Consider the following 25,534-nt stretch of genomic DNA (forward strand, 5'->3'; position numbering starts at 1 on the left):
TGAGTAGCGAAGTAGTGTTCACTCACTCACTTACATACCTTACCCGACCTCCTGCCTCACTAAACTATAGTTGCGTCCCAAATGGCACCCTGTTCCCTACATAGTGCACTACTTTTGACTTGGGCTTGGGTCAAAAGTAGTGCACTGTGTAGGGCCCTTCAAACTCAACTCTGGACCTTGAAGCCAGTTCTACTGCGTGTTTTCATTGTTCCCCTCTAATCAGGGACTGATTTAGACCTGGGACACCAGATGGGTGCAATTAATTATCAGGTAGAACAGAAAACCTGCACACTACGGACCTCGTAGGGGAAGAGTTGAGCACCACTGATGTAGGGTATAGGGTTCCATTTGGGACACAGCCTGCCCTGACTGACCTGCTTGTCAATCTCAACATTACTAAACTCTCTACGCCATCAACTATAAAGGATATTCAATGACCATTCTGCTTTTCAGCTTCAGACACACATGATCTAATTCACTGGGGTAGTATTCATTAGAGGGGAGAAAATGGATGAAACGGAGGGACTACCTGGACTTGTCCAATAAGAAAAGCTTAGTTTTGTTTTCTGTTGCAAAACGTTTTGCTATGGTGTGCCCTAATGAATATGGCGCAGGTTATAATGAGGTCTGGTGTGTCTATTAACAGGCAGCTGTCATGTTGATGGAAAACCTTTAAGGGGACTCCAGCTGTTTTTGTAGAACTCAGCACAGCAGCATTGACTGACTGACGAACTGAACAGAACCACTAATGACAAACGATGAAACCGCTGATTTTGCTGTGAGTTTGCTGTGGAGTTCTGGTTGAGCCATCAGCCCCAGACTGAGACTACCACCGCCACCAACAGGGTGCCTCTATTTGAGTGGTCACAACGTTTTCATCTCATTGTAAACAGGAACATATTCCCTCCAGAAAATAAGCTTTTAATCTTTACTATGATGCCACAATAACATTGTGGATTAACCATAACTGATTGTGTTGTTACTAGATATTCATTACTTGAAAATGATCTAGAAGGGCCTCCCGGGTGTCACAGTGGTCTAAGGCACTGCATCGCAGCGCTAGCTGTGCCACCAGAGACTCTGTCGCAGCTGGCCAAGACCGGGATGTCCGTGGGGCGATGCATAATTGGCCTAGCGTCGTCCGGGTAAGGGAGGGTTTGGCCGGTAGGGATATCCTTGTCTCATCGCACACTAACGACTCCTGTGGCGGGCCGGGCGCAGTGCACGCTGACCAGGTCGCTAGGTGTACTGTGTTTCCTCCGACACATTGGTGCGGCTGGCTTCCGGGTTGGATGCGCTCTGTGTTAAGAAGCAGTGTGGCTTGGTTGGGTTGTGTTTCGGAGGACGTATGGCTTTCGACCTTCGTCTCTCCCGAGCCCATACGGGAGTTGTAGCGATGAGACAAGACAGTAATTACTAACAATTGGATACCACGAATTTGGGGAGAAAAGGGGGTAAAATTAAAAAATAATAATAATAATTAAGAAAAAGGATCTAGAAAGAAATAGTCTAGTCAACTTTGTCCGGCTATATTAAAAACATGTGAAATGGATGAATCTTTAGAGTAGAAACCTGTCCTTGTGAAGTGATGGAGGACGTGTATCTTTTCTTACTTTATATTCTCCAGTTAAGTGACGGATGGCATCTTTATATCGGGGGGGGGGGGGGGGGTTTACCTCTTTCACGTAATTTCTTGGCATATAGTCTGCTGACATCATACTATTTTCCTCGTGGGACTTTCCTGGCCTCTGAATTGTAAATGTAGTTAGTGAAGTGTGGTCCGATCTGAAAATGGACTCCTTGTGTTCTCTGGCTCTTGCTGGACTTTCTGTATGTTGGTCCCTCCCACCACCACCTCCATTACCGAAGCCCTCCTGTCCCACCACAACTACCACATTCCTCCCCTCCCACCACCACCACTACCAAAGTCCTCCCCTCCCCTCCCACCACCACTACCAAATTCCTCCCTTCACACCACCACCACCAATACCAAAGCCCCCCCCTCACACCACTACCAAAGCCCCCCCCTCACACCACTACCAAAGCCCTCCCCTCCCAGCACTACCAAAGCCCTCCCCTCCCAGCACTACCGCTACCAAAGCCCTCCCCTCCCACCACTACCAAAGCCCTCCCCTCCCCTCCCACCACTACCAAAGCCCTCCCCTCCCCTCCCACCACTACCAAATCCCTCCCCTCCCACCACTACCACCACCAAATCCCTCCCTCCCCTCCACCACTACCACCACCAAATCCCTCCCCTCCTACCACTACCAAAGCCCTCCCCACCCCTCTCACCACTACCACTACCAAAGCCCTCCCCGCCCCTCTCACCACTACCACTACCAAAGCCCTCCCCGCCCCTCTCACCACTACCACTACCAAAGCCCTCCCCGCCCCTCTCACCACTACCACTACCAAAGCCCTCCCCGCCCCTCTCACCACTACCACTACCAAAGCCCTCCCCGCCCCTCTCACCACTACCACTACCAAAGCCCTCCCCGCCCCTCTCACCACTACCACTACCAAAGCCCATTGCATCTCAACAATGTCCTTAAAAAAAAAACATTTTCACTCAAGGAGCATCCCAGATGGCACCCTATTCCCTTTGGACCCTGGTCATAAGTAGTGCACTATAAATGGAACAGGGTGCCATTTGGGACGCAGTCTCAGCCCTGTTTAGAGCCTGGGAAATTTGTCAGGAAATCAGTGTTATTATATCAAATAACACTGTATGTCAATGTACTAACAAGCTCAACATCACTAGGAATTCCTCCATCTTAACTGTTGATGCAGAAAGCCTTCTAAAGAGGATGCTATGAATCATTATAGTTTGACAGCAGACAGTGAAATCTAGAGCTGCTCTCCTTTCTACCATTATAGAAGATAGGCTGCTGTTCCAGTGGGCAACAATAGTAAGGTTCCATATAATTTAGCAAGGTTTCCCAAACCCTGTCCTGCCCCCCCCGGTACACGTTTTGGTTTTTGCCGTAGCGTGATATAGCTCATTCAGATAACCAACTCATCATCAAGCTTTGATTATTTGAATCAGCCGTGTAGTGTTATGGCCAAAACCAAAACGTTCACCCGTTATGTTGTCATCCAGAGTCACATTTATTCATGTGCCAAGCTATAGCACACAATATTTTACGTACAGCAGATTTTCAAGGGACAATTTTTGCCATGTAAAAAAAATGTGATACTGCTGTCGTCCCAGCCCTACTGTTGTTCTTTTTGTTATTGTTGTTGTTGAGCCGAGCCACCAGAAAGCTCCAGCAGTGCCCCTCCCTGTCCTCATTTCCCCAGGTCTCCCCAGGAGCAAGCTAGAGGATCTCTGTCACCGTGGTGCCTAGGTGCCAACAAACGCAAATTTGTTTGTTTTTGCTGATGTCGCCGGTATAGCATGTTTGGGCAGGCAGGTTGGAATGTTCCAACTGGAAAGGTTTTTGGAGGGGTGCAGACTGACTCTTCACTGATTGGATTGACCGCCCCTCAGGAAAAAGTGGTTTGTATGGGAAAGCTAATTGACAACCAATCGAATGGCTCAAAAGAGAATGAGTGTAATGTGACTGGTTACAAAGGCAGCAGAGGATGTCAGGAGACGGTTACCTTGTTCCTTTGTTCCTTTGAAATGCCTTCATGGTTTGTGAAATGCAAATAAGGGGGTTGTTTTCCTGCATTACCTGCCTGAGCTCTAGATGAGTTTTTCCATTGTCTCTGTGCTTCAGGAGGGAATACAGAGGCACAGCTCTGCTTTACAGGACACTGTGGTGCTCTGTAGACAGACATAGGTAGTTTGTCCTAATATCAACAGCTTTTACACCACAACACCTGTGTCCCATTTCTTGGGACTGGATATGCTGGGTGAGTACAATGTGTATTGTAGATATAGTCAGATATTTAACAGGTGCCTGTAGAAACACTGTTTACATCTTTTGATTCTATAACAGTGAGCGCTAACCCCTCCATTAGCATGGTACTTGTAGTCCTCTGCATCTTTTGATTCTATAACAGTGAGCGCTAACGCCTCCATTAGCATGGTACTTGTAGTCCTCTGCATCTTTTGATGGGTTTATTCACACAATATTGCAGCATAGCAGGCATTCTTGAACTGGCTTTTCTCCTGTTGATAGCCTGGAATTTGTCCCTGTTTAGTTCATAGCTAGATAGCTGGAATTTGACGTGTGTGTGTGTGTATACACAGTCTGAATGTGTGCATGGTGGACCAGGGTCTTTGATGGGACTCTGGGGCCCTGGCCACCTACGCTGAGAGACCCTCCCTGTGTGAGGGGCTAACCAGACTATTTGCATTGACCCCCCCCCCCCCCCCCCCCCCCCCCTCCCTTTTATTCTTAGTTATTCCTATTTTTTGCTTTGACTCTCTTGCACAGGCTCGACGTATACCCACTGGACTAACTACACACTCGCACATACTACACTGACACTCCAACACACACACACACACACACACACACACATTCCTTCACACTCTTCACATGCGCTGCTGCCAGTCGCCGTTATCTATGCATAGTCACTTTACCCCTACATAAAATAAAGGAAATGAATGAATGAATGAATGAATGAACATTTATGTTTGTGTCAAATCGCCAGTTGGCAACTCATCCATTATGGGATTTATTGCTACATAAACAAATGTTATAATAAGTCACTGTGATAGTTCTTCTTCCAGTGTTCTCTGCAGTAGTCTTTGCAGTGTGCATAGAGTAAAGAGTGAATACTACATAATAATAAATAAGGTTATCCCAAAAATTATTATATCCCTAGAGCAGTACATGATATACATACAGTAGCAGTCAAACGTTTGGACACCTACTCATTCAAGGGGTTTTCTTTACTTTGACTAATTTATACATTGTAGAATAATAGTGAAGATATCAGAACTATGACATAATACATATGGAATCATGTAGTAACCAAGAGTGTAAAACAAATCAAAATGTCTTATTTGAATTTCTTCAAAGTAGCCACCCTTTGCCTTGACAGCTTTACACACTCTTGGCATTCTCTCAACCAGCTTCATGAGGTAGTCACCTGGAATGCATTTTAATTAACAGGTGTGCCTTGTTAAAAGGTCATTTGTGGAATTTCTTTCCTTAATGCATTTGAGCCACCTAACCTCAACCCAATTGAGATGGTTTGGGATGAGTTGGACCGCAGTGATGGAAAAGCAGCGAACAAATGCTTAGCATATGTGGGAACACCTTCAAGACTGTTGGAAAATAATTCCAGGTGAAGTTGGTTGAGAATGCCTTGGACAGATTTGCAAACTCTTGGCAAAGGGTGGCTATTTTGAAGAATCTAAAATATATTTTGATTTGTTTAACACTTTGTTACTACATGATTCCATATGTGTTATGTATGTGTGTTAAACCCTTGAATGAGTAGGTGTCAACTTTTGACTGGTTGTCACACCCTGACCTTAGTTATCTTTGTTTTCTTTATTATTTGGTTAGGTCAGAGTGTGACAAAGGTGGTTTTTGTATTGTCTAGGGTATTTGTATGTTTGAGGTTTTCCTAGTCTAGGTGTTTTTATGTCTATGGTTGCCTAGATTGGTTCTCAGAGGCAGCTGTTTATCCTTGTCTCTGATTGGGGACCATATTTAGGTAGCCATATTCCTTGGATAGTTTGTGGGTTGTTATTCTGTTTAGCTGCCTGTCTGCACTATCCATATTAGCTTCACGGTTTGTTTTGTATAGTTTAAGTGTTTTATTAAAGAGTTATGTATTCATATCACGCTGCACCATGGTCTCCTCCATATGACGACCGTGACACTGGTATACAGTTGAAGTCAGAAGTTTACATACACCATACAGCCAAATACATTTAAACTCTGTTTTTCACAATTCCTGACATTTAATCCTAGTAAAAATTCCCAGGTTTAGGTCAGTTATCATCATCACTCTATTTTAGGAATGTGAAATGTCAGAATAATATAAGAGAAATATTTATTTCAGCCTTTATTTCTTTCATCACATTCCCAGTGGGTCAGAAGTTTACATACACTCAGGTAGCCTTCCACAAGCTTCCCACAACAAGTTGGTTGAATTTTGGCTCATTCCTCCTGACAGAGCTGGTGTAACTGAGTCAGGTTTGTAGCTGAATTTCAGAGCGCCAAATTCAAATTTAATTACAAACAATATATCATTTTCATGAAATCACAAGTGGAATATAGCAAAACACAGTTTAGCTTGTTGTTAATCCACCTGACGTGTCAGATTTCAAAAAAGCTTTTCGGCGAAACATAAACGCTTGGTTTGCTAAGGACATCTCTCTCAGCAGACAAAACATTCAACAGCTAGCAGCAAAGTAGATTGGTTACGAAAGTCAGAAAAGCAATAAAATGAATCGCTTACCTTTGCTCTTCAGTTGTTTGCACTCAGACTCCCAGTTACACAATAAATGTTCCTTTTGTTCCATAAAGATTTTTTATATCCAAAATACCTCCATTTGGTTGGCGCGTTATGTTCAGAAATCCACAGGCTCGAGCGGCCACGACGGGGCAGACAAATTCCAAATGGTATCTGTAAAGTTCGTAGAAACATGTCAAACGTTTTTTATAATCAATCCTCAGGTTGTTTTTACAATAAATAATCGATAATATGTCAACCGGACCGTAGCTTTTTCAATTTGAGAGAGAAAATGTCTGCTCCAAGCTGCTCACGCATGCAAAACTCTGCCGGCACCCAGCCATCCACTGACGCGATATGATCTTTCTCACAAATTTTTCAGAATAAAAGGCTGAAACTGTCTAAAGACTGTTCAGACCAAGTGGAAGCCATAGGGAAAGGAATCTGGTTGATATCCCTTTAAATGGAGGGAAGGTATGCAATGGAACAGGGAGCTTTCAAAATAGAAGGCACTTCCTCTTTGGATTTTCCTCAGGTTTTCGCCTGCAATATCTGTTCCGTTATACTCACAGACAATATTGACAGTTTTGAAACTTTAGTGTTTTCTATCCTAATCTGACAATTATATGCATATTCTAGTTTCTGGGCCTGAGAAATAGGCAGTTTCATTTGGGTACGTTTTCATCCAAACATCAAAATACTGCCCCCTACACTCAACAGGTTAAGCCATTTTGCCACAACTTTGGAAGTGTGCTTGGGGTCAATGTCCATCTGGAAGACCCATTTGATACCATGCTTTAACTTCCTGACTGAGATCTTGATGTTTCTTCAATATATCCGCATAATTTATCAGACCAGAGGACAAAAAGTACGATCTTTGTCCCCATGTGCAATTGCATACCATAGTCTGGCTTTTTTATGGCAGTTTTGGAGCAGTGGCTTATTCCTTGCTAAGCGGCCTTTCAGGTTATGTCGATAAGGACTTGTTTTACTGTGGCATGAGATACTTTTGTACCTGTTTCCTCAAGCATCTTCACAAGGTCCTTTGCTGTTGTTCTGAGATTGATTTGCACTTTTCGCACCAAAGTACATTCATCTCTAGGAGACAGAACGCGTCTCCTTCCTGAGCGGTATGACGGCTGCGTGGTCCTATGTGTTTATACTTGCGTACTATTGTTTGTATAGATGAATGTGGTACCTTCAGGCATTTGAAAATTGCTCCTAAGGATGAACCAGACTTGTGGAGGTCTACAATTATTTTTCTGAGGTCTTGGCTGATTTCTTTTGATTTTCCCAAGATGTCAAGCAAAGAGGCACAGATTGAAGGTAGGCCTTGAAATCCATCCACAGGTAGAACTCCAATTCACTCAAATTATGTCAATTAGCCTATCAGAAGCTTCTAATGCCATGACATTATTTTCTGGAATTTTCCAAGTTGTTTAAAGGCACAGTCAATTTAGTGTATGTAAACCTCTGACCGCCTGGAATTGTGATACTGGTGAAATAATCTGTCTGTAAACAATTGTTGGAAACATTACTTGTGTCATGCACAAAGTAGATGACCTAACCAAATTGCCAAAGCTATAGTTTGTTAACAAGAAATTTGAAGTGGTTGAAAAACCAAGTTTTAATGACTCCAACCTAAGTTTATGTATACTTCCAACTTCAACTGTGTGTGTGTGTATATATGTACATACAGTCTTATCTCAACCAACCTGTACCCCTGCTCATTAACTAGGTACTGGTACCCATTGTAGTTAGTCTAGTTTTGTGTTACTATTTTTCCTTTAGTTCATTTTGCACATTTTTGTTACTTTTTAAAACACTGTGTTAGTGGCTCGTAAGTAAGCATGTACCCCTGTTGGATTCGGTGCATGTGAAAAATACTTTCATTTGAACTCCAGCTGTACCTGCACCTCTTATCTGAAGACAGTCCGCTCGCCTTTGTAGATTGTTGTTCTGATTTACAGACAAACCTTAGATGCTCAAGGCTTTGAGTCTGTGTGTAAGTGCCTCCTGAGTTCCCATTCACTAACTATGATGAGTTAGACAGATTTGGTATCCACTGACCAGTAAGATCTCAGCACTTTTTTTCTTTTTCGTTGATAGCTGAGCCTTGGGACATGAACCTTAAAGATCCACACTGGATCTGTGCCCCAAATGGCTCCTTATTCCCTGTATCGTGGACTACTTTTGACTGAGGCCCAAAGGGCTTTGGTCAAAAGTAGTGCACTGTATAGGGAATAGGGTGCCGTTTGGGGGGGGACATGATGGACCTGGTTTATTGTACAGTAAGCATCTGTAGTGTCCGCCTGCAGTATGTAGTGTACAGTAGCCTGTCTCTAGCCTGTCTGTAAAGTGGGCCCTGGCTGTGATGACCATATAAGCCTGGATTGGCTGGGGAGCAACAGGGAAGGGGCTGCTAGTGAGGCTCAGGCAGCAGGCATCGCCTAAAAAGGAAACTGTGCTGATTTGATTGTTTCCCCCATTACATCCAGCAGAGATAAACATTGTGATGCGGAGGGAGGGAGGAAAATTCTCGGGGGGGGGGGGGGGCTGGGTGAAGGCGAGTGAGTGAGTTTCACCCATGTCAGTCCAGTCTTTACTTTCAGACGACCCTGGGCAGCTATGGTAGCGTTTCGTAAACATTCCTGGGAGAGGACTAGGATCGAGCATGCCATTCCTCCCATTTCTACTCCTCCTCCTCCGGCTGCTCCTCCTCATCTCCTCCTCCTCCTGTCAAACTACCTCATCTCCTCCTCCTTTCCCTTCCTATTCTATGGTCAAAGACTCTTATTGTTTTCTACACTGTTGTGTGGTTCGCCTTTCTCTTTCACATGCTGGCACAAAGCATCCAGCAGCACAGACAACTGAGTTCCTGGGGACAATCTATGAAAAGGAAAACTGAGCTTAAATGTTGAGAACCTGGGTGAGGAAAGCAGAGTGATAATGGGTGTGTCTGTCTAGCGGTATGGGTTACAACCTTTGTCAGCACTAAAAAAGCAGGTAGGACTTCTTTGTCCAACTCACCATTTTCCTGTGCAGTAATCGTTTCATGTGTTGGTGCCAAAACTAGCACTGTGAGTATGGTGGCTACTGGGCTACACCCTGCAATTGACTGTGAGGATGCTAGCCTACTTGGACTGTATATGCTCGTGCTCTTGTATGGCCACTTTGGTGCACAGTGTTTTAGAAACCAAAGGAGTCTCTGAAAGGAAATAGAAGGACTGAGCATTGGATGGATGGAGTCTAGTACAGTATGTATCTTAAATGATTCATAGCACGACGCAGCTTACCGAGTAGATATAGAAAGCATCAGGCATAAATCACTGTACTATACTGAATAGTGTAGAGGACTTCATGCATATTTTAGTGTTAAGCTCCGTTGCACTTCAACTTGGTGCTAATTATTTCCACAAGTGTTCTTTCCAGAAGTAAGACGTGATTAAAAGCATCTGCATAAAGGGTTTATACAGTAATTCTCGGGTTTATACAGTAATTCTCGGGTTTATACAGTAATTCTCGGGTTGCCTCTGGTATTCCTTCTTAATGTATTGACTCAGAGTGCTCTTCAATTGTCTTTAACTGTAATGAAGCATTCCAAAAGACATCATATTCTGGCCAGAACCCTATATAGGGTGCAATTTGGGACACTTACCTATAAGTCACCATCTATGGCATTGTTTTTCTGTCAACATTCAGACTTTCTATGGACATGGGACAGGGGACGGCTTTGTGTGGTGTGTGTGTGTGTGTGTGTGTTCAACTCTGTCAAGTCACCATCTATGTGGCATTGTCGCCTTTCAGTCAACAAGGGACCTCTTTATTATGTGGTTCTCAGTGGCTTGTGATCAGTGGCTCGGAGCAGGTCTAAGTTAAGAGTGGCTGCTGTCAGCCCCGTCTGTGGAAACCTACCGCTTGTTTCTGTCTCCAGATGGGTTCTCGTAAACAGCTGTAGCAGCAGCACCGTGGGAGGGAAGTCACGATGAGTCACCCTCAATATTTAAAAAAAGCCTTGTCGTGCGTTGTCTCCTGCGGTCTCCTCTCCTGCTCTGGAGGACACGACTGAGGCGGTTTCCCAAATGGCACTCTATTCCCTATGGGCCCTGGTCAAATGTAGTGCACTACGAAGGGACTAGTGTGCCATTAGAGAGGCAGTTTGAGGATGCGCTCTCTCACTGGGTCTTAAACAGAACTTCGCCCCAAAGCTGGCTGGGTAAATGTGCTAAAGCCATCAAACAGGTTGCGTACCATACAGTCAGACAGACGCCAGCGCCATCTCCGCTCTGTCTCACTCTCTCTGTCTCTCTCTCGCCTGTCTCTTTCTGTGTCTGTCTGTTCTCCTGGGTTACTGCTTGAAGCAGCACGAGCTCATCAGGAAATCTCTAATCCAGAGCTAGAGAAGTTGACTCGCAAATTAATTTCAGTTTGGCTTGGATCGTTTCCCCGAACATCAGTGCATCGTGCCAAGAAGATGCTTGGTGTGTGTGTGTAAAGCTTCACAGTGGGTCGTGCTGTAACCTATGTTTTGCAGGGTAAGTTATTCAGTCATGGTGTCTTTGGCGTGCCACGCATTGGTGCAGACTTCACGTGTGTGTCCATCCGCTCTGTATGCCTGAGACAAGGTCAGGCCTCCTTCCAGACAGCCTTCTGTTCAACCAGACTGAGCTGGTATAGAGACTATGGTAGTTTGGTTAAATATTCATATGTTTACCAGTCCCTGCTGCGCTGCTGCATCCACAGTCTCACTGGGGTGGGAGCTCTCCTACTGGAGATGCTAATTAGTACCATGTGCCCTGCCTTCCCCTCTGCTTCCTCACACCGCTGACTCCCTCCCCCATCGGCCTTAACCCCCTCTGCCCTCTGTGTTTCGAAATATAGAATATATGATGCACATTTAAGGGATTCCAAAAGCTTGATCAACACTACATGGCAAAAAGTATGTGGACACCCCTTCAAATTAGTGGATTCGGCTATTTCAGCCACATTGTTCATTGGGAGAATCATGAAATGGGTTTCCTTGGCCAAGCAGCCACACACAAGCATAAGATCACCATGTGCAATGCCAAGTGTCGGCTGGAGTAGTGTAAAGCTTGCCGCCATTGGCCTTTTGAGCAGTGGAAACGCGTTTTCTAGAGTGCTGAATCACTCTTCACCATCTGGTAGTCCGACAGATGAATCTGCGTTTGGTGGATGCCAGGAGAACGCTACATGCCTGAATGCATAGTGTCAACTGTAAATTTTGGTGGAGGAGGAATATTGGTCTTGGGCTGTTTTTCATGGTTTGTGCTTGGCCCCTTAGTTTCAGTGAAGGGAAAACTTAATGCTACAGCATACAATGACATTATGTGCTTCCAGCTTTGTGGCAATAGCTTTGGGAAGGCCCTTTCCTGTTTCAGCATGACATTGCCCTCGTGCACAAAGGGAGGTCCATACAGAAATGGTTTGTTGAGATCGGTGTGGAAGAACTTGACTGGCCCTGACTTCAACCCCACGAACACTTTTTTTCGGATGAATTGGAACGCCCATTGCAAGCCAGGCCTAATCGCCCAACATCAGTGCCCGACCTCACTAATACTCTTGTGGCTGAATGGAAGCAAGTCCCCACATCAATGTTCCAACATCTAGTGGAAAGCCTTCTCAGAAGAGTGGAGGCTGTTATAGCAACAAAGGGAGGACCAACTCCCTATTAATTCTCATGATTTTGGAATGAGATGTTCAACAAGCACATACTTTTGTCCATGTAGTGTATTATTGAGTTATTGACAGTTCTGTTATTTTTATGTATTGCTGTTTTCTTGAACATACCTGGGTATTACTGCGCTTTAATGTACAGTACTGCTTTTACTATGAGTTTAAAGTTGCCTTTATACACCTTAATGTAAGCCTTCCAGTTGAAATTGTATGCTCTGCATCTTCAATGCCTGAAATGTTAGAATGTCTGTCTTGTTCAGCCACATACTGTCATGAATGTTGTGTCCATCAGTGTCATCAATGCACTACTGTGGTTGGTTGATGCGCTAAATGACCAGCTTGCCTTCCTCATCTCACTGCCAGCCTGTTGCTGCTCATTCCTTATCCACTCCGGCCGGTCATTGAGTTCAATCAAAGTGGATTTGCCTGCCAACACACACACAGTCACACCCATAGTCACATCTGCTTCCCCTGCTCTGAGAGCTACAGACAGCTAATATCTCTGTGGTTAGAGAAGCCAGATCTTGTGACTAGTGTCCGAGCCCTCTCCCCTTCCTCTTTCCCCCAGCCTCTCCTTATTACCTGTGAGGGCACCAGGCCTTGGTGAGTAATACACACTGGCAGCTGGGACTCTGTCGTATTTATCACTGACACTTACTACAGTCACTGCAATCATCTACTCCAGCTAGGCTACTACCCAATCCATACTTCTCTCCTTCCTTGTTCCTCCCTCCCTTGTTCTCTCTGCCACTTCCTGTTTGTCCAACCTAGCGCCAAACACCCATCTTCAGCATAAAAAAGGACAAAGCGTAGCAGCGACTAACCAAACAGTTTAACCTGTTGTATACTGTCGTCTGCTGATGCCACGGATAGTGTGGTCTGGTATCAGTGATACTGTAGCAGCATGCAGATCTCTGAATAGGCCTAAGCTTCTATTATTCTATATCCTTCCGTTTCACTAACGGTAGTTTTCCTCTCCTTTGGCAGGTGACATCACACAGAAAGGCTATGAAAAGAAGAGGTCCAAATTAATTGGGGCCTTCCTCCCTCAGGCACCAGGTAAAGGTAAATAACCCTCCAATCAACAATGTTTGTCTCAACTAATCTGGAAATAGTGATATGGATTCTGGAGTAGAGGTCTTTGTTTTAGACTGTATACCTCAAACCCAAAGCTTGTTGTCTAACACAATAGTCATCTCAGAGTCTCTGCCCTCCCAAGTCACTGGGTGTATATAGGTTCAAGACTAGTGGGGTAAATGACTGGTTCATTCTTATTAGTCTATATATACAATGGCATAACTTGCTTATGTAGACCAAACTAATATAATCTCAGACCCAGTCTAGCTAATAATGTTCTCACTAGTAGGTCTTGAAAGTAATAGAACGACAGAGGAACCACTAGATTTGACAGTCCCTCACTTTTCAATTTGTTTTATTCATTCATTTTACATTTCATCTCGTTAGCACAAAATTAGGCAAAATGTTACTGTATGAATGTGTGGGTTGCAGTTGCGGTTAGCTATAACCCTCTGTCATTTTCTACAACAGGGGTATTAAAGTTCTGATATCTAAGTGGCCATTTTAGAGAAAAAAATCCAGTCAGAAATGTTCATTGTTGACCCAGAAGACACCAATGACAAAGCTCTTTTGTGCTCACAGAGGACTGTATAACAATGGCCTCCACTGCATTTGCTGTGTGAATGGTTGTTTCCCCAACATCTAATATTTTCAAGTGAGAGTGAGGATCTGTGTCCAAAATGGTACCTTATTCCCTATATAGTGCACTACAAACGGTTCCAGTCTGCAGCATTCCATCAGACGGCTTGTCACCGAAGGCCCCAGGACACATGTTTGACACCCCTGTTCTACCAAGACATTGACTAATGAAACATTTACTAAATGCCATTGGAGGCAATCTGAATGTATTTTTTTTTTCAAATTCCCTGACTAGCGCTATAAAAGCAGTATTCCTTTACTGAGTGTGTGTGTGTGAGAACATGGTAGTAGGCCTAGGAGCGTGTCAGCAGGGTTCTGCAGAGGTTTAAAAGTAAATTAATAGGGTTGGGAGCCCTCACCCAGTGTGTCCCAAATGGCACCCACAGAATGGAGACGGGAAGCCTGCCAGGAAAAGCATCCTCGCTCGGAAGTTAGTGTGAACACACAGGAAACATTTATTTAAAAAGGTTGTTCTTAAACTGATAAAGGCACCCTAACACATTGTTTATGGTCATGTACAAAAATACAAAGATACTGGTCTGGTGTTCTGCAAGAAATTGAAAAGATCCTAGGGGTTGATCTAGAATTGGACCCAGTTTCTTTACTGTTAGGTCTCCCTAGTAGGCATGTTACTTCTGTGGGTAAAAGGAGGCTTTACAACATCCTTACCTTCGCAGCGAGGAAAAACATCCTTTTACAGTGGATTAGTGAGAAGGTTCCTTCTATTAAAGATTGGCATAAGATACTATTTGAATGGGTGCCTCTGGAATATCTGACATGTACATTACATTCTAAAACAGACCAGTTCTACAAAGTATGGGAACCTTATCTAAATGACCTAGAACCTGAGGTATTTTTTTGTTTAATTTCTGTAAGTTTGTTAAAATGTATGTATTGAGAGACACAATGATGGGGATGGGGTGAGAGAAGCACCGAGCGGGAAGAGGAAAATGGTGTATGTATGGGTGTGTGGTATGTATATATATATATATGCGTAGGTATGTGTGAGTGCTTTTTTTGTGTGTGCTTTGTCTCTGTATCTCTTAATATGGGTGAAAAATTGTGAAATTCCAATAAATACTGTAACAAAATAAAAAGGTTGTTCTTCATATGACTGTATGGGCAGCTGCTACTGTTGGCAGACATACAGACCCACTAATAAGTATTTGTCCTAAATGGCACTCTATTCCCTACATAGTGCACTACTTTTGACCAGAGCCTTGTGGGAATATGCCATTTCAGTGACGCACCCAATCATGGAGGGAGAGGCTGACCAATTTGTCTCAAATACATATTTTAACATAGGATGCACTGAATCCAGGCAAATCTAGGCCACTTGGCATGAACCATAAGCAGATATGGCAGGAGACATCCTAGATGAGGTATGTGTGTAATTGAATATCATGCCATATGGTGTCTACAGTGCCAAGGAGCCTTCAGATATGAGAAAGCCCCTTGTTATTCTCTGATACAACAGTGTTTTAGTACCCGCAAAACACCAGTCTCAATGTCAGTGAAGAGGAGACTCAGGGATGCTGGCCTTCTAGGCAGAGTTGCAAAGAATAAGCCATATCTCAGACTGGCCAATAAAAATAAGATTAAGATGGGCTAAAGAACAGACACTGGACAGAGGAACTCTGCCTAGAAGGCCAGCATCCCAGAGTCACCGCTTCACTGTTGACGCTGACTGGTGTTTTGCGGGTACTATTTAATGAAGCTGCCAGTTGAGGACTTGTGAGGCGTCTTTTTCTCAATCTAGACACTAAGGTACTTGTCCTATTGTTCAGTTGTGCACCGGGGCCTCCCACTCTTTCTATTCTGGTTAGTTTGTGCTGTTCTGTGAAGGGAGTAGTACACAGCGTTGTACTAGTTCTTCAGTTTCTTGGCAATTTCTCGCATGGAATAGCCTTCATTTCTCAGAAGAAGAATAGACTGACAAGTTTCTGGCCATTTTGAGCCTGTATTCAAACCCAAATGCTGATGCTCCAGATACTCAACTAATTATAAGGGCACAGGGCAAGACCCAGATGCAGACACGGGAGGCAGATGGTTCGAGTCTCTATTTATTATAATCCAAGGGGCAGATGAGAATGGTTGTGGACAGGCAAAAGATCATAAACAAGGTCATAGTCCAGGAGGTACAGAATGGCAGCATGGTCAGGCAGGTGGGTTCAGGGTCAAGGCAGGCAAGGGTCAAAACCAGGAGGACTAGCAAAGGAGATAAGAAAAAGCAGGAGCACAGAAAAACACGCTGGTTGACAAGCTGACCTGGCAACACAGTCCCTGGGTATTTGTTCCAACGGGGAAAACGGGTGACACCTGGAGGTGGGTGGAGACAAAGACGGGTGAAACAGATCAGGGTGTGACAGTACCCCCCCCCCCCCTCCCCCTATGGGAGGGTGCCAGCGGTGATGAGGGACGGGTCCTCATCACCGCTTTAGCGGGAACCCAGCACCTCTCCTCTGGGCCATAACCCTCCCAGTCAAGCAGGTACTGGAAACCCCTGCCCCGTGGTCGAACCCTCAGGAGGTGTCTCACCGTGTACGCTGACTGACCGTCGATGACACGGGGAGGTATGGGCCTAGAAACAGAAGACAAAGGACTGAGACAAGGGCTTAATCTTGGAAACATGAAAAGTAGGGTGAACACGTAGGGTACGTGGTAACAGCAGTGGGACTAAGGGCTCTAGAAATGGGGAAAGGACCAATGAAACAGGGGGAACATTTGTGGAATTCCACCCGGAGGGGAAGATCCCGTGAGGACAACCATTCCCTCTGCCTGACCCGATTAGCGGGGAGCCAGAGTCCGGTGGTGGACCGCTTGTCGACGATACCTGGAGGTGGTCTTGAGAAGAGCCGCCTCAAGCTCTCTTCCAGGTACACCAACAGTGGGGGATGAACATCTGGGCATGTTTACCTCAACTTCTTGCTCTGAGAAGAGTGGAGGCTGATACCCCATGGAGCGTTCGAAGGGAGATAGTCCAGTAGCCGAGCAGGGAAGAGTGTTCCGAGCATATTCTACCCAGGCCAGTTGCTGGTTCCAGGTGGTGGGTTTACTAGCAACGAGACACCAAAGTGTCTTCTCCATGTCTTGATTGGCTCGCTCCAACTGACCGTTTTGATTGGGGATGAAACGCTGAGGACCGACAGCCCGGCAACCCAATAAGGATGCAGAACGCCTTCCAGAATCGGGATGGGAACTGAAGACCCCGATCCGAGACCATGTCAACCGGGAGTCCATGGATTCGGAAGACGTGCTGCACCATGAGCTGGTCCGTCGCCTTGGCTGAAGGTAACTTGGGTGGGTGGTTTTGGAAAACCTCCCTTCCACCGTCAGATTGGTGGTGTTACCATCTAACGGGGGAAGCCCAGTGCAAAAAATCCAGGGAAATATGGGATGAAGGGTGATGAGGGACAGGGAGCGGTTGAAGGAGGCCAGACGGAGCATTCCGGAGTCTTGCTTTGAGCGCACACCATGCATGTGGCAACGAAGGCCGAGACATCAGCAGCCATGGTGGGCCGCCAGAAGCATTGTCGGAGGAAAGCCAGGGTACGAAGAGCCCCAGGATGACAGGTGAGCCTGGAAGAGTGAGCCCATTCCAGGACCTGAGGCCGGGCCGAATCAGGAACGAGTATCCTGTTAGCCAGGGTCCGGCTGGGAACATTGTGTGTTGCGGACCAGAGCCTCAATAACCCAAACAACCGAAGCCACCTGTTCCTGGGCAGAACGAGAGATAACCAGGATGTCATCAAGGTAGACAAAAACAAAACGATTCAACATGTCCCAGAGCACATCAGTCACCAGGCGTTGAGTCCAAACAGCATGACCAGGTACCCAGTGTCCACTGACAGTGTTGAAAGCTGTCTTCCACTCGTCTCCTTCATATCCGAACAAGGTGGTAGGCATTCCGAAGGTCCAGTTTGGAAAAGATGGTAGCCCCCTGGAGAGGTTCGAAAGCCGATGAGAGGGGTGGTAGAGGGTACCGATTTTTGATCATAATGTCATTGAGGCCCGGTAATCAATGTATGGACGCAGGCTATTGTCATTCTTTCCCACAAAGAATCCTGCGCCAGCAGGAGCACAGAAGAACAAATGCTCCCAACAGCCAGAGAGTCCTCTGTACTCCTCCATGGCCTTGGTCTCAGGACCAGACAGGGTATATAGCCAGCCTTGAGGCGGTGTGGTGGCCGGGAGGAGGTCAATAGGACGATGGACAATGGGAGGTAGCACGAGCCTTGCTGAAAACCTCCAGGTCATCGTACTCTGCAGGAACAGCAGAGAGATCGGAGGCCGTACTCAACCCTGGAGACAGACTTTCCGGGGGAAGGCTGCGCCGCCTTCAGGCAATATGAATGGCAGAACGGGCTCTGAATCCGTGGTCCAGTCAATATCGGGGTTGTGCTTCTTGGAGCCAAGAAAATAGGGATGTGGGGAGACTCAGAGGAGAAGCTGTATTGACTCACTGTGGTTTCCAGATACCCGCATATTAATGGACTGTGCGTGACTCTTCCAATGGAGTGGCTGTCCAGTGCCCTGGCATACATAGGAACAGAGATGAGTTGAGTAGGGATACTTAGTTCTGATACCAGGGTAGCATCCATGAAACGCATCTGCCCCAGAGTCAATGAGCACCCGGAGAGACTTAGATGGGTCTACCCACAACAATAAAATGAGTTTTTGGTAATGGGAGTTAAAAGGTTCCCAGTCAGGCTCACCAGTGTAGCCTGCATGAACGTTCCCTAGGCGATACTCTAGCTCTTTCCAATTGCATAGTTTCCGGTGTATCCGACTCATCCGACGTCAATGATTCGAGGGAGCTCGGGTGGCCTCGGATCCCCTTGGGGGAAAAAAAGCCTTCGGGGACTTCCGGATTCCTTCGGAGGTGAGCGAGCTGCAGCGGATGCGCGAGTGTGAAATAGGCCAGACCTCCTCTCCCTCCTGTATTCCCGTAGACTTCCATCAATCCTAATGGTGAGGGCAATGAGGGAGTCGAGGTCCCCCGGTAACTCCTGAGTAGCTAGCTCATCTTTTATCACCTGTGATAATTTGTGAAGGAAATAATTGAATAAGGACTCTGGATTCCAGGCACTCTTGGTGGCCAACATGCAAAGGACTACAGCGTAGTCTGCCACACTATGGGAGTCTTGGCCTAATTCAAGTAGTTCAGGCCGGTTCTCTCCCGGATAATGGAGAATCGAAAACCTTCCTCACCTCTGCCATGAAGACCTCCAGATCACAACAAATAGTGGATTGTTGCTCCCAAACTGCCATAGCCCAGGAGAGCGCCCTTCCTGACATTAGCATAATAATATACGCCAACTTTGACCGGTCAGAAGTTTGCTGCAGCTCAAAAATGTGGGAGCACTGAGAAAGAAAGAAAACCCTGGAAGAATCTCCAGAATATCGCTCCGGAGGTGGTAAGTGCGGTTCTTGGGTAGCCGGTGTAGGCTGTACAAACCCACCACTAATAGTAAAAGGTTACTGGGTGGTCTCAGAGGTGGTAGGCTTGCCTAACTCACTGATTCGCTCCATAATAGCCTTGAGCCCTTGGTCGTGGCGTTCCGTCAGGGAACGAAGCCCTTCCAAAAGGTCCAGCAATAGCTCCTCATGCCTCCCAATGGTGGCTCCCTGCAGGGAGACAACGTGGCGGAGCTGGTCTAAGTCTGCTGGGTCTGTCATGGCCAGTTTGTACTATAAGGGCTCAGGGTGAGACCCAGATGCAGACACGGGAGGCAGATGGTTCGAGTCTCTGATAGTTATTATAATCCAAAGGGCAGGCAAGAGAATGGTTATAGACAGGCAAAAGATCATAAACAAGGTCATAGTCCAGGAGGTACAGAGTGGCAGGCAGGCTCGAGGTCAGACAGGTGGGTTCAGAGTCAAGGGTCAAAACCGGGAGGACTAGCAAAAGAGAGAAGAAAAAGCAGGAGCACGGAAAAACGAACTGGCAACAGACAAACAGGGAACACTGGAATAAATACCCAGGGACTAATGGGGAAAACGGGTGACACCTGGAGGTGGGTGGAGACAATCACAAATACAGGTGAAACGGATCCGGGTGTGACACTAGTCTAAAGAAGGCCAGCTTTATTGCTCAGAACAACAGTTTTCAGCTGTGCTGACATAATTGCAAAAGGGTTTTCTAATGGTCAATTAGCCTTTTAAAATGACCAACTTGAATTAGCTAACACAACGGGACATTGGAACACAGGAGTGATGGTTGCTGATAATGGGCCTCTTTACGGCTATGTGGATATGTAAAGCTCGTCGTTGGAAGGAGGAGACCAAGGTGCAGCGTGGTAGGCATATATCTTTCTTTTATTGATGACACTGAGAAAAAAACAAATACAAAACGAAACGCACAGTTCTGTTGGGCTGGAAAGCAACAGTACAAAAACAAGATCCCACAAACTAAGGTGGAAAAAAGGCGGCCTAAGTATGATTCCCAATCAGAGACAACGATAGACGGCTGCCTCTGATTAGGAACCATACCCGGCCAACAACTAAATAGACAACATAGTTTGCTCACCGTAGTCACACCCTGACCTAACCACATAGAGAATTAAAATATCTAAGATCAGGGCGTGACAAGATATTTCATAAATCTGCCACTTCCATTTACAACATTAACAATGTCTACATTGTATTTTTGATCAGTTTGTTATTTTAATGCACCAAAAATGTGCTTTTCTTTTAAAAACAAAGACATTTTTAAGTGACCCCAACCTTTTGAACGGTGGTGTAAATCAAACACACAGGGAATTTACTGAATGGTTGCCTCCCAAATGGCACAATATCCCTGGTCGAAAGTAGTGAGCTTAGTAGGGAATAAGGTGGCATGTGGTACTCAAGCTATGTCTGAAACTAGCCAAGTGTGTAAAAAAAAGGTGCCCCCATGTCCACTCATTGTGCTTGTAAAGAGACATGCATAATGAACATGAGGTCCTCCTTTACACACAACTCCTGTAGCTCATCACATTATGGCCCTCTGAACACAAGACCTGCCCAGTTAAATGTTGTATTATAGTGCTGTAAAATCTGTCATCCAAAATGGAGCCATTCCATTCCCCACAAACCTACTGCTGTTAGTGGATGTCAATGTTCTAATCTGCGTCCCAAATGGCCCTATAGGCTCTAGTCAAAAGTACATACTGTAGGGAAGGGTGCCATTTGAGAGACGGGCAGATCTGTCCATTACACAATTGTGAGATGATCTGAACGCCTGCTCTGTAGCACTGTATAGCATTGCTCTGTGTGAGCCTAGCTCCCAGCCTCTCTCCCAGCCCTATTCACCCTCTACGGGGCGGCTGCTGAAAACCAATCGTATTACAGAAATATAATGGGCCGTTAAAATGTCATGGCCGAGGCGAGACGGTGCCAGACACGTAAAGTGCCTTAGATTATTATTATTATTATTATTATTATTATTATTATTATTACAAGGTTAATATATTCAAGCACCATCACAGGGCTTAATTTGACAGTGGGTGTACTGTCGGTCTGAAATGGCTCCCAGATGAAACACTCCTTCACCACCCTCTTACCAACTGTTACTCGGGAATCTAATAACCACTAGTAAACTCTGCTGGCTACCACTGCATAACCATTAGAAAGGTCAGTTGAGTGTCATACGGATGCCTGGCTTGTGACACGGGTTGCAGAATTCCGGCAGCTTTCCCAAAATTCCCAGGTTCTCTAGAAATCCTGGTTGGAAGATGCACAGAATCAGCAGGGAATAAACAGGTAATCCTTAATGCACCAACCAGTATTTTCGGGAAAACCTGGACTTTTTGGGAAAGTTTAGTAATCCTAGTTGGTCCTCAAATGCGGCCTGGCATTCTCATCACACTTGTCTCCAAGTCAATAAAAGGCTGAGCTAGCAGCCAGTTACACCAGTAGTGGGATGGTTGTTTCCTCTGAGTCTCTAGCCCAGTGAACCACAGTGAGTCTGAAGTCTGAGCACATACATAAAACAGATACTGTACTGGTCTCAAGTGAATCTAATATTGATTTGTGGAAGTGGAGGTCCAGGACAAACATACTTACTGTAAGTGGTTGTAAAATAATCAGGGGATTCCCCACAACTAGGTTAAATTAGGACTACAGTATCAGAGCGAGTTATTCCAAGAAATGTGTGCCTTTTTTGATATTTGAAGTATAAATTGTGCACACATTCCATGTTTAAAAGCCTAATATATTAAGTGCATTTTAATATAGACCACATGGAAAATGGGAAAAAAAATATTGAAAGAATTGCTAATGTGGCAAAATTCCGCCAGCGTTTTGACATGTGCATCCTGTTACTTCAAAGAAGATTTGAACCCATTTAATTCAAATGTTTATCCAAGTTTTCACGGTCATTGTAAAGATCTAGTTGTTATTTTGTTGCTTTAAACAGTAATCTCTGAAGATTATATAATTTATTTAATGTGGTCAGTTATTAATTTTAAGGTCAAAGAACCCTGTCACACGTGTTAAGGTCAACCCTGTTACGGGAAGTGAACTAGCGTTTTAATATGGTAAACTATTTATTTGCAAAAAATAAAAAACATTGAACATGTAGTAATCAAATCCTAGTGTAAAAGCGGGTAAGCTGGTTCTACTCTTTGTGGTAATTTTCTGGTGTTTTGTGGAAAACTGAGCAAGTCGAGCGTAGCATGTCAACCCTGTTACCCATAGGCAGGCTAGAAATGTTTTAAAAATGTACAAGTTTTGGTGAAGCTAGCATTCAATTTTCCCTCCCTGTTGGACACGACAAGCTTCCATTCCCGTCACAAGTGTATTTATGGCTGATTTAAGATGTTGTCAACCCTTACATTTCTGGGAATTGGCCTATATGGATAGGGCTACATTTACATGTTTCTTACAGAAGAAATATGAAAAGCATATGCATAACCACGGTAGCAATTAAAAGGGAATATTTTGGAGATTATGGGAACATTTGTGGACTAACGGTGAGGACACAGCAGTTCACCTGACACAAGACTGAAGCCAAATATTACGCTGTTGATTTTGTGCATTTCTTACTGTACTTTTCACCACATATGTTCACGAAATCTAAAAATATTCAGATTCAGTCAGTATCAGAATATTCCTGAAAAATGTCAGTTTTCAACCATATACATTATATATACAAAAGTATGTGGACACCCCTTGAAATTAGTGGACGTGGCTATTTCAGCCACATCCGTTGCTGACGGGTGTATAAAATCGAGCACACAGCCATGCAATCTCCATAGACAAATAATGTCAGTCGAATGGCCTTACTGAAGAGCTCAGTGACTGTCAACGTGGCACCGTCATAGGATGCCGCCTTTCCAACAAGTCAGTTCATCAAATGTCTGCCCTGTTACAGCTGCCCCGGTCAACTGTAAGTGCTGTTATTGTGAAGTGGAAACGTCTAGGAGCAATAACTGCCGGGAAGTGGTAGGCCACACAAGCTCACAGAACGGGCTCGCCGAGTGTTGAAGCGCATTGCGCGTAAACATTGTATGCCCTCAGTTGAGCCCTGACCTCAACATCATCGAACATCTTTGGAATGAATTGCAACGCCGACTGCGAGCCAGGCCTAATCGCCCAACATCAGTGCCCGACCTCACTAATGCTCTTGTGGCTGAATATAAGCAAGTCCCCGCATCAATGTTCCTACATCTAGTGGCAAGCCTTCCCAGAAGGAGGGAAGCTATTATATCGGCAAAGGGGGGACCACCTCCATATTAATGCCCATGATTTTGGAATGAAATGTTTGACATGCAAGTGTCCACATACTTTTGGTCATGTAGTGTATAAGGTGCTTTTTGCAGTTGTCCTAGCTGTGCCGTTAAGGATCTAGCGTAAGCACACTTGTGGTTGTATCATTTGGAACGCGACCCCGCATCCCTGCCGTTACTGTTTATGCAATCCGAAAACAGTCCATTTATAAATCGCAATCTGGGTCAGGTGGGCATTATTTGAAATTGTTCTATTGCCAATGTAATGAAACAGCAGGGAGCAGGTCTCGAACCCTCGACCTTCGAACCCGAGGTCCGGCGCGCTATCGACTGTGCCGCAAAAGCATGCTCGTGCGGCAGGGTCGATTTCCGTGCTTATAAACCCAGGGTCGCTACACTACTCCCTCCTTTCTGAGAGCGCGTCCTCGCGCTAGTTTGCGACTCTACGTCTTACAGTAACGCGCTCACCGGCATGGTCGATTTCCACGCTTATAAACCCAGGGTCGCTACACCAACATGGCTAGCTAAATTATCAAATTAATCTTCGTGTTAGGCTTTCACAAGGCAATTCAGAGAAACTGGACGTTATTTTGGTGTGCATATCAAATGTATTTATATAGCCCTTCGTACTTCAGCTGATATCTCAAAGTGCTGTACAGAAACCCAGCCTAAAACCCCAAACAGCAAGCAATGCAGGTGTAGAAGCACGGTGGCTAGGAAAAACTCCCTAGAAAGGCCAAAACCTAGGAAGAAACCTAGAGGAAGCAGGCTATGAAGGGTGGCCAGTCCTCTTCTGGCTGTGCCGGGTGGAGATTATAACAGAACATGGCCAAGATGTCCAAATGTTCAAAAATGACCAGCATTAGCAAATAATAATAATCACAGTTGTTGTCGAGGGTGCAGCAAGTCAGCAGCTCAGGAGTAAATGTCAGTTGGCTCTTCATAGCCGATCATGAAGAGTATCTCTACCGCTCCTGCTGTCTCTAGAGAGTTGAAAACTGCAGATCCGGGACAGGTAGCATGTCTGGTGAACAGGTCAGGGTTCCATAGCCGCAGGCAGAACAGTTGAAACTGGAGCAGCAGCACGGCCAGGTGGACTGGGGACAGCAAGTAGTCATCATGCCAGGTAGTCCTGAGGCATGGTCCTAGGGCTCAGGTCCTCCGAGAGAATTAGAGAGAGCATACTTCAATTCACACACCGGATAAGACAGGAGAAGTACTCCGGATATAACACACTGGAAGGATATAGCCCCCCGACACAAACTACTGCAGCATAAATACTGGAGGCTGAGACGGGAGGGGTCAGGAGACACTGTGGCCCCATCCGATGATACCCCTGGACAGGGCCAAACAGGCAGGATATAACCCTACCCACTTTGCCAAAGCACAGCCCCCACACCACTAGAGGGATATCTTCAACCACCAACTTACCATCCTGAGACAAGGCTGAGTATAGCCCACAAAGATCTCCGCCACGGCACAAACCAAGGGGGGGCGCCAACCCAGACAGGAAGATCGCGTCAGTGACTCAACCCACTCAAGTGACGCACCCCTCCTAGGGACGCCATGAAAGCGCACCAGTAAGCCAGTGACTCAGCCCCTGTAATAGGGTTAGAGGCAGAGAATCCCGGTGGAGAGAAGGGAACCGGCCAGGCAGAGACAGCAAGGGCGGTTCGTCGCTCCAGAGCCTTTCCGTTCACCTTCACACTCCTTGGCCAGACTACAGTCAATCATATGACCCACTGAAGAGATGAGTCTTCAGTAAAGACTTAAAGGTTGAGACCGAGACTGCGTTTCTCACATGGGTAGGCAGACCATTCCATAAAAATGGAGCTCTATGGGAGAAAGCCCTGCCTCCAGCTGTTTGCTTAGAAATTCTAGGGACAATTAGGAGGCCTGCATCTTGTGACCGTAGTGTAGCTATGTACGGCAGGACCAAATCAGAATGATAGGTTGGAGCAAGCCCATGTACTGCCTTGTATGTTAGCAGTAAAACCTAGAAATCAGCCTTTGCCTCAACAGGAAGCCAGTGTAGGGAGGCATGCACT

General features: G+C 45.6%; 1 protein-coding gene across 18 annotated transcripts in view; it reads left to right on the forward strand.

Moving 5' to 3' along the window:
- The window catches only part of LOC109874612 (disco-interacting protein 2 homolog C), a 250,244-nt gene that overhangs the window by 122,625 nt on the left and 102,085 nt on the right, over window positions 1-25,534 (forward strand). For 11 of the 18 annotated variants that reach the window (XM_031809778.1, XM_031809772.1, XM_031809774.1 and 8 more), the window contains exon 2: window positions 13,048-13,125. In XM_031809778.1, the coding sequence (XP_031665638.1) occupies window positions 13,048-13,125 (78 nt within the window). Of the gene's footprint in view, window positions 1-3,596; window positions 3,862-9,096; window positions 9,373-13,047; window positions 13,126-25,534 lie in introns of those variants that run through there. The other 7 variants (XM_031809773.1, XM_031809790.1, XM_031809779.1 and 4 more) reach the window with 6 other exon arrangements.

The sequence above is a fragment of the Oncorhynchus kisutch genome, linkage group LG30 (genome assembly GCF_002021735.2).
Source record: "Oncorhynchus kisutch isolate 150728-3 linkage group LG30, Okis_V2, whole genome shotgun sequence".
In the NCBI taxonomy this organism is placed as follows: Eukaryota; Metazoa; Chordata; class Actinopteri; order Salmoniformes; family Salmonidae; genus Oncorhynchus; species Oncorhynchus kisutch.